This window comes from Gossypium hirsutum, chromosome D09 (assembly GCF_007990345.1).
Source record: "Gossypium hirsutum isolate 1008001.06 chromosome D09, Gossypium_hirsutum_v2.1, whole genome shotgun sequence".
Taxonomy (NCBI): domain Eukaryota; kingdom Viridiplantae; phylum Streptophyta; class Magnoliopsida; order Malvales; family Malvaceae; genus Gossypium; species Gossypium hirsutum.
The window spans coordinates 52,102,668-52,112,614 of record NC_053445.1 but is presented as its reverse complement, the minus strand read 5'-3'; the positions used below and the strand labels follow the sequence as shown (position 1 = coordinate 52,112,614).

General features: G+C 36.0%; 2 protein-coding genes across 2 annotated transcripts; one reads left to right on the top strand and one right to left on the bottom strand.

The window, feature by feature from the left end:
* The first annotated feature begins 3,042 nt into the window (after window positions 1–3,042).
* On the top strand, window positions 3,043–6,870 carry LOC107929177 (putative calcium-transporting ATPase 13, plasma membrane-type). The gene is given in 1 exon segment (XM_016860547.2): window positions 3,043–6,870. A coding segment is annotated over 1 exon segment (3,060 nt). The 5' UTR covers window positions 3,043–3,216; the 3' UTR covers window positions 6,277–6,870.
* A 319-nt stretch (window positions 6,871–7,189) lies between these two features.
* On the bottom strand, window positions 7,190–9,947 carry LOC107929131 (ATP-sulfurylase 3, chloroplastic). The gene is made up of 5 exons (XM_016860481.2): window positions 9,234–9,947; window positions 8,179–8,584; window positions 7,840–8,100; window positions 7,680–7,766; window positions 7,190–7,604 (listed from the first exon to the last, which is right to left on the bottom strand). The coding sequence occupies exons 1-5, from the start codon at window positions 9,731–9,733 to the stop codon at window positions 7,467–7,469; spliced, it is 1,392 nt and encodes a 463-aa protein (XP_016715970.1). The 5' UTR covers window positions 9,734–9,947; the 3' UTR covers window positions 7,190–7,466.

The following is a 9,947-nucleotide window of genomic DNA, read 5'->3' as shown; positions in this document are numbered from 1 at the left end:
AGGTTTTTTAAAATATTTAATGGATTGAATCTAATGATTAATTTTTTACATTCCATAAGATTCATTAAAGGGATCGACGTTGGTCACAAATTTTAATCTGTTTTATATCTTGGATGAGAATTCAACCCTTGATTATTGTGATTAGAGTAAGAAAAATTTTTACCAACTCATCTCGAATTTATTGAGACAAGAACTAGATTTTAGATAACAACGGTGCATAATTTATAGACCAATAAACAATAGGGACAGAATTTAGCTTCCAAAATCTTACAATTTTAAATTAAAATAAGTTTGTCTAACAGATAAGATTGCAAGCAGATCTGAGCTGAAAATGTGGGAAAATTTTTAAAAAACATACGAAGCCGACTTGCATTTCCTACTTTATCTTTAAGGGTAAATTATGTTAAAGTTATTAAATTATTAATAACTTTAAGTTTTATCATTCAACTCAAAAAAATTACATAATAATCATTAAACTATTTGAAAGTTTTTATTTAAATCATTAGGCTGTTAAATGGTTTTTTCCGTTCGCATTGAGTACATCAATCGAAAGCTCTCATTACATTTTTCTTCCACAATTCAATCTTCAACACTAATCGTCAGATCAACTTGGATCTGCTCGTAGATCTAACATATCAGTCATCAAATCATCGCTTGAAGCTCACTAGTCGAATTTTTTTAAAAAAATATTAACAGTCTAGTGACTTGAATGAAAATATTCTATAGTTTAATATCCATTTTTTCAACTTTCAAAATTAAGTAGCTAAAACATAAATCTATGAATAATTTAATGACTTTAAATGTAATTTACTCGAAAATACAGAACATAGTTGCATTTCCTCGTTTATTTTATTGAAGAATAAAAAATAAGCGGTTGCCTTTTTGCTTCCGTTCACAACTCAAAGCCCTCCAACGCGTAACGTCGCGTATTATTATATGTTAATATTGTGTGTCAGTTAATGTGGTGGCTGTTCGTTGTATTATGTTTTAGTTTTTCCACTGAAAAAAATGTTTAAAAATAATATTTTTATTCAAATTGTGCCATTAAATTATTATTTTAATATTTTATATAAAAAATATAATGAGAAATTTAATTCACAATATTTATATCATTATTCAATTTAATTCGACTCTTCTATTTAAAATAAATTGTATTTGAAGTAAATTAATTCTCAACCCTTATGTGAATTTATCGTGTCTTATATATTAAGTCATCAAATTATTTAAAACTTTAAAAATTAAAAAAATTTAAAGATTATAATTTAATTTCAGTAATTAAAATTTTGGATGATTTTTTTTTTTTGTCTTTCTCAATTGATATCCAATTCAATTCAATTCTCGAGGAGTAAGCCAACACTTGATCGACGGTGTGATAAATTTAACTTCAATAGTTAGAACTTTTAATTTTAAAAAATTAAAAAATTAAAAATAATAAAATTTTCTAAAGTAGATAAATTTTAAAAATAAAAAATAAAAAAATCAGAAAATTAGAAAGATTGAAGGCATAAGCAAACTTATCTAATATAATTGTTCTTTGTATTAGTAAATAAATAAATATTTATTAAAGTTGCATGTTTAATTAATGCCAAGTGTCAAACAAAATGAAAACGCAGAGTTTGAGATGATGAAGCTTACCTATTTTCATGGCCCGGTCGCCACGCTTTTGACTCGTCAATGACTCAATTGTCACTCAATCTCTTTTTCCTTTATGCAAATATGCAATTTACAATAAAACTTTTATAAAATAAATATTATCATGAAAATGCTATTTAATCATTTGTGATAATTAATACTAATTAAATTTATAAAGTTTTATGTTCTTTTTGGGGGCTTAAAAGTTCTATGTTTTGGAGTATTGAAATTTATATTAAATAACTCTTATTTTAACTTATAATCGTATTTTAAAAATTATGATAAATATAGTAAATTATTAAATAAATTGAGATATATGAGAAAATTAAAACACGATAAATAACATGCTTAAAGTAAATAATTTAAATAATATGAACGATTTGGTTTTTTTTTTTTAAAAATGTTAGGGAAAACATGTTTTTCTTCCACTTTTGAGTCTACATTTGACAACTCTTTTAATATATCAAGTAAATAATGATAGTATTTTCTAACTATTTTTCTTCGTTCATTTCATTATTGGGAATAATTTTTTAAAATTTATTTAATGTAAAAAAAGTATAATAAATTATTTAAATAATTTTAAGGAAAATCAATATCAGCATGAGTAATTAAATTGAATCATGACACAAATTGAATTTATGAAAATAATTAAAATACAACATTAAAAATAACATAACTACAACATAAAAATGAATAATAAAAAGATATAAAAAAATTTAATAAAAATATCATATAAATTTTAACAATAAATCTGTAATAATACTTAAATAAATAATAATAAAATTCCTTTCTCTTTCTCTTTTATTTCCTCCCTTTCTCCTTCACCAGCACCCATGTCCCTGGCTCCAATTGAACTCGATAAATTGTTTTAATATATAGTTATTGATATTTTTTATTAAAATAGATAAATAATTTTTTTAACATTAATTTTATTATAAATTTTTAATATATATATTATTTCTAATACAATGCCTAGAACTATCAATAGTCATTCCTCAACATTTAAATAGGAAGATAATGCAGTTCAACGCACTTGAACTCATGTCCTCCTACACAATAATACAGAGATTAATTGAATTAAGACTCAATCGACAAAATACATAAAAAAGAATCATATTCTCACTTTGCATCTTACCTTTAACCTTTATTTAAAATAAAAAAAAAACCCTACCGACAAAAAAATTACACGATAATAAAGATCCATATGACAACTATGTTTTACAAACTGCTTCTCCAGCTTAAATAAATAAAACCCAAAGTATGAATTGATTGAGATTTACTTAATATTGTTATTTATTATCATTACGCAATTTATTTCCGTTTCATTTACTAGTGTTTAATAATTTGCAGGTGTTTCCTTAATGCCATTGATTTGTCATTTCCATATATTATACAGCAGATATTTATCACAATATTTTACACTTTTGTTACGCGTTCTTTTCTTGTATTATATATAGATAATCTTATTGATATTCTTCATTGCATACAATATATCATCTGTAAATCAAATTAGATACCACTGAGCACTTCCTTTGTTTCAATCTATATCATCTTGTTCTTGTATTACTGTTGTTTCCTTTTTCAATGACTACCATTCTTCAATCGAATTTGCTTTGTTTTGAATATACAATCCAAGTCCCTTCGGCCACCTTTACTAAATCCAGAAAGAAATGGCACTCCCTTTTCGCTACCATCTATTGTTCTAGAAAGTTTTCTTCTCTTATCACCAAAACCGCAACCGCCAATGATGAAGCCAGAGTCGTTCATCGATCGCCGTCTCATGTTTCGCTCGCTGTCATGCAAGAAAACAGTCCCTTCCGAATTGATCAACCAACTCTCATTGAGCTGGTGAAGGAGAAAAAGATTGAGAAGTTACGGAAACATGGTGGGGTTGATGGTGTGGCTTCTGGTCTTGGGACCGACACTCAGGTCGGTGTCTCAGGTAGTGCCGAGGACATTGAGCGTCGACGAGAGGCGTTCGGTTCCAATACGTATAAGAAACCGCCAACCAAGGGATTTTTTCATTTTGTGGTTGAAGCATTTAAAGACCTTACTATAATGATTCTTTTAGGGTGTGCAGCTCTTTCACTTGGGTTTGGAATCAAAGAACATGGCCTCAAAGACGGTTGGTATGATGGTGGAAGCATTTTCGTAGCTGTGTTTCTTGTCATTGCTGTTTCTGCTGTAAGTAACTATAGGCAGGACAGACAATTCGACAAGTTATCGAAAGTCAGCAACAATATTCAGGTTGATGTTGTCAGAGGAGGTCGGCGACAACAGATTTCTATATTTGATATCGTTGTTGGAGACATTGTGTGCCTATAGATCGGAGATCAGGTTCCGGCCGATGGGTTGTTCATAGATGGCCATTCACTGCAAATTGATGAATCGAGCATGACTGGGGAAAGTGATCATGTTGAGGTTAATGGCAACCAAAATCCATTCTTATTGTCAGGGACGAAGGTGGCTGATGGATACGCTCGGATGCTTGTTACTTCGGTTGGCATGAACACAACATGGGGCCAAATGATGTGCCAAATCAGCCGTGACACCAACGATGAAACACCTTTACAAGCACGTTTAAACAAGCTGACCTCATCAATTGGTAAAGTTGGCTTAGCTGTTGCTTTCTTGGTTCTTGTCGTGTTGTTGGTCCGTTACTTCACAGGGCATACAACGGATGAGAACGGAAACCGGGAGTTCAATGGAAGCAAGACAAAGAGTGATGATATCATAAATGCTGTTGTGGGAATTGTAGCTGCCGCTGTTACCATTGTTGTCGTTGCAATTCCAGAAGGACTACCATTGGCTGTGACACTGACTTTGGCTTATTCGATGAAGAGAATGATGGCAGATCAAGCAATGGTGAGAAAGCTCTCTGCCTGTGAAACAATGGGCTCTGCCACCACAATTTGTACAGACAAAACAGGTACTCTCACACTCAACCGAATGAAAGTTACGAAGTTTTGGCTCGGTCAGGAATCCATGGAAGAGGGAGCTTCCTCAATTTCTCCATTTGTTGTTGATTTGATCCATCAAGGTGTTGCTTTAAACACTACTGGCAGTGTTTATAGAGCTTCTCCAGGAACAGAATATGAATTCTCAGGTAGTCCTACAGAAAAAGCAATCCTTTCATGGGCTGTGGTGGAATTGAAGATGGATATGGAGAAAACGAAGAAATGTTATGCAGTACTTCAAGTTGAAGCCTTCAATTCTCAGAAAAAAAGAAGTGGTGTTTTGATTGGAAGGAATGATGATGACACTGTCCATGTTCACTGGAAAGGAGCTGCTGAGATGATTCTAGCACTGTGTTCAAGCTACTACGATGCTTCAGGAGTTGAAAAAGATCTCGATGATGACGAAAGGACGAAATTAGAGCAAATTATTCAAGGCATGGCAGCCAGCAGCCTCAGGTGCATTGCTTTTGCCCATAAACAAGTTCCAGAAGAAGAGTACCAAAATTTAAAGGAGCAGAAAAAGCTTAAAGAAGACAACTTGACCCTGTTAGGATTGGTGGGTATAAAGGATCCATGCAGACCTGGAGTGAAGAAAGCAGTGGAAGATTGCCAATATGCTGGAGTAAACATCAAAATGATCACTGGTGACAATGTTTTCACTGCAAGAGCCATAGCTACCGAATGTGGGATTCTGAAGCCAGGTCAGGACTTGTCTAGTGGTGCAGTCGTAGAAGGTGAGGAATTCAGAAACTATACACCACATGAAAGGATGGAGAAAGTCGAGAAAATCCAAGTCATGGCAAGATCCTCTCCCTTTGATAAACTTCTCATGGTGCAATGCTTGAAACAGAAAGGGCATGTAGTTGCAGTCACTGGGGATGGCACAAATGATGCACCAGCACTCAAGGAAGCAGATATTGGTCTATCAATGGGAATTCAAGGCACTGAAGTTGCGAAAGAGAGTTCGGATATCGTCATCTTGGACGATAATTTCGCTTCGGTTGCCACAGTCTTGAGGTGGGGAAGATGCGTTTATACCAACATCCAGAAATTCATTCAATTCCAGCTCACAGTTAATGTAGCAGCACTTTGTATCAACTTCGTAGCAGCAGTATCAGCAGGTGAAGTCCCTCTAACAGCAGTCCAGTTATTATGGGTGAACTTAATTATGGACACATTAGGTGCTTTGGCTCTAGCCACGGAGCGGCCTACAAAGGAGTTGATGGAGAAACCACCCGTCGGTCGAACTGAGCCACTTATCACAAACATCATGTGGAGGAACCTACTAGCTCAAGCTCTATACCAAATAGCCGTACTCCTTACCTTACAATTCAGCGGTGAATCAATCTTCGGGGTGACAGAGAAGGTAAACGACACATTGATCTTCAATATTTTCGTATTTTGCCAAGTCTTCAACGAATTCAACGCAAGGAAGTTGGAGAAGAAGAACGTATTCGAGGGTATACACAAGAACAAGCTGTTCATAGGAATCATCGGGGTAACCATTCTTCTTCAAGTGGTGATGGTAGAGTTTCTGAAACGGTTTGCAGATACAGAGAGGTTGACTTGGGGGCAATGGGGAGCATGCATAGCCGTTGCAGCTGTTTCTTGGCCACTTGGTTGGGTTGTCAAGTGCTTACCTGTTCCACAGAAACCCATTTTCAGCTATCTCAAATGGAGGAAATAGAATCTTCATAGGTCACAATTACAAATCATTGATATTCATATTCTTTTCTTGTATTTAAGATTGAATTATATTGTAGTTACACAATCTTTACAGATTACAGAGATGATTCTTTATTCGTTAATAAAATAGTACAATCATTTTTTAAACCGACGGAAGTTTCAAATTTTGTTTTTGAGCTTAATAGATGTTCCTAGTGTTCCCATTGATCTCGGCTGCCTCTGTTTCACATTCAGCCGACTGATGATATAGGAAGAAACATAGATTACCTTCTCTCTGTAAATGTAAAAATAAGCGAGTCAAACATTTCAACAATGAAAAAAAAATCTTATTGACGATAAGATAATGATAATCTAGACCACAAATGTGACAACAATGGGAAATCGGTAGGTCAAAGACAGGAAAAAAAAGATGATAAGTCATCACCATTTCCACTTGGCAGAGAAACTGAGGAAAGGGAAACTCTGTTTCCTTCTCCACGTCTTGATTTGGAGCGAAATTATATTATTGGTCCACGTGGATGCATTGTGGGCGATACTCTCTTGTAGACATAAGACGTATCTGCTTCAAAAAAACCTCTTAAAAAGGTGTCTTGTGCTTTTTACTTTTGGAAAACATTTTGCATTTTTTTTATGTTAAAATCTTCAATATTTGAAATTTAATTCATATATTTTTCAAATTTTAAAAGATAATTAAACCATTTTGCATTTATTAAAAAATTCCATAGACATGATTCTCATAAATAAAATTTATAAATGTTTGAAAAAATTTAAGCAAAAACACAGTTTAATTAAACACGATCCAACATAAAATGAGGGTCGTTTTGGATTGAAAAGCCAATGCATATTCACTTTTCACCCATAGATGTTCATGTATTTTAGCCTATCGTTTCCACCGAAGTATAAATGAGAAAACATTAAAGCATGTCCCATAGCCATTGCTTTTCATAAGAACAAAACAAACCACACAGACATAAATAGTACAATGTTGCCCACAAGCAAAGCGAGCACCAATGGCAGACACCATAATGGGGGCAACCTAATTACAGGGAGAGGCAAGCTTTTTTCATTGTCTCTGTACCAGTGCCTCTCATGGTTTTATTAAAGAGATTCTGCATCACACACACATTGGAAATCAAACAGTGTTAAATATGCTCCTCCCAATCATATGGAGTATCTTTATCGTACATTGGTCTAAGCCGGAACGGCTTCATGGATCCTTCCGTTGTCGGATGGTGTCAAGCTGTCGTAGTATTTGACCAACACTTTCCAACCGCCAGGGCACATGAATCCGTCTGGAGGGTTCTCTTTGTTCTTCGCAAGAGCTCGCATCTGTAGAATTGCAGCAAGCGGTTACTATTGGAACCTGAATCGTATTTCTAGTGATGGGTTCGAAAAAGAAGATACCTTGGTGCCTGATATGAAGAGGAAGTCTTGAGCTCTCGAGGGATCGAAGAAAGCCATTTTGCTTTGGGTCTTATCGTACGCGGCAACCTGTAAATGAAACAACCCAATAAGAATATGCCACAAGCGATATCATAGTAAAGGGATTGAATGCTCAATATACCCTGAACGGAAGGATGTTCAGCCGCTCGAGTCCAGGCGCCATGCTCAAGACCTTTTTCCCGTGATCGGCATCATACAGGTCTCTCTTCTCAATGGGATGGCCCATGCCAGCTGGGTCTCTACCAACGATATAAAAATTAGCCCCTGCATTGATCCGAGCTTTAGCATGCCACTGCACTTCAGTTGGGCCAGCATAGTGCATAGGAGATGGGAATATAGAGACCACTGTTGTTTCAGGATCGAGAACACCGTCCTCGAGCACCTGGTCGAACACATTATGGCATTTTCATGTCAATTGGCAAAGCAAATATATAACCATTTTCAAGGGTTTAATGAATACCTTCTCGTGTTGTTTCATTCGCCAACTAAGTGGAACATCATCTGCCTTCGTGTAGCCTCCCAATGGATGAAGCAAAAGTATGGGGTTCTTGTACCCCATCTCAAGAAGCCTACGACGAGTATCGGTCATTAGCAAAGCATGACCATTGTGAACAGGATTTCTGAGCTGGAATGCAAACACAGCATCAGCATTGCGTTTTTCAAACTCTTGACGTAACTCAACAGGTGAAAGCCGAAAACGATTGAGACCATCATGGTACTTGATCGGCTCTATAACCTCCAAATCACCTCCAATGAGCCAATTTCCAGCTTTTGTTATAGTTTCCTCAACATATGGCAATCCAGGGGCAGTAGTTCCCCATGTCCTCGCTATCCTTTCTTCCTTCGGGTGCTTATAAATCTCAATGCTGAATCAATCCATTAACGAAGCAAACAATAAGACCACATAGTTATCGAATCGAATCAGACAACTATGATACACCATCGACTCATTTGAGTCCTAGAATGAAACAACCGAAAAACATTAATCTGATGACCTACATTCAGACAAACTTTAATCGAACAACTTTCAGTAGGATCATAGACCAAGGAAAATGCGGCATTCGTCGAGGATCGAATCATACGAGGGTTACAAACGGCCGGAGGCCGCCGCTGAGCCGCCTCTTCTTCACTCTACTATTCCCCCATCCCCAATTTTGCTAAATATCATCAAAAAGCAGGGGAGCTTTCTAAATCTAGAATACTGGTTTCACATCAAAGTTATCTATAATTTCTATATAAAACATGAAATCATAGCAAACGAGCAATATATGAAATTTGAAAAAATCATGACAATTTAAGCTACAAAAAAGGTATAAATTTTAAGAACTTTAAGCTACAACATTAAACAATCAATTTCAGAAATCTTTACTGTAGGAAGTCAAATTGTATTGAAAAGTGTATATATATCCAATTAAACAGGAAAGCAAAATGTGAACAAAGAAAGGAAAAAGTTGAAGAATAAACAAAGCACGGTTAGCATTACATTATTTCTATATTAGGAGTTCATTGACTTACTTGTTGAGGATCGCGACGGGGTTATCATCCGAGTCAACGAGCGTGACTCTTTTGGACTCAGCGATCCTCTCCTTTTGAGAATCATCAATCGCCAACACAATCGGCACCGACATGTTGACGAAAGAACCATCGCCGAGTCGGAGCGAATTAAAATGAAGAGTTTGGAGGAACTCGGATTCTCTCATGAACCCGGTGAGGGGGCTTGCCCAGCCCTCACTCAAAACATGGACCCATTGCAAGTCGATCCTGGTCAGCTTCACCCTGGGCAACAGAGCCGCTTCTCGCTTCTTCAACCCCCGCTCCGGCTCCGCCACGTGGAGGTCCACGAGCTTCCCACCGTCCGGCTCGATCAACCCGGCTCGAACCGACAACTGGGAAACCGTTCGGGGCTTGAAAGAGACCAAACCGGGGAGTTTGAAGGAAGGGACGAAATGGGTATTCAGGGATTTATTCAAAGACTTTGACGTAAACGAAGGTTGGATGAAAATGGTGGAAGCCATTGGAAGAGAGAACCAAAACAAAACCCGGTTTGGTTCTGCTTCTTCTTCTTCTTCTTCTTCTTCTTCTTCTTGGTGGTGGTTCGGTTTTTTGAGAGACTGGTGGGTGAGTTGAATATATATGGATTGGGGAATGAACCGTTGAAGGGTAGTTTGGGAATAAAAAAAGACAGTGACACACTGTTGTTGATTTGGACGAGAAAAAGTAAAGAAAGAC

Excerpts from the sequence above, each read along its gene's own strand:
- LOC107929131 (XM_016860481.2), bottom strand. The coding sequence starts at position 9,733 with ATGGCTTCCACCATTTTCATCCAACCTTCGTTTACGTCAAAGTCTTTG. Across the intron at positions 8,101-8,178 it reads GAATGAAACAACACGAGAAG|GTGCTCGAGGACGGTGTTCT; the intron begins GTATTCATTAAA and ends GTGTTCGACCAG. Across the intron at positions 7,605-7,679 it reads TCTTCATATCAGGCACCAAG|ATGCGAGCTCTTGCGAAGAA; the intron begins GTATCTTCTTTT and ends GCAATTCTACAG.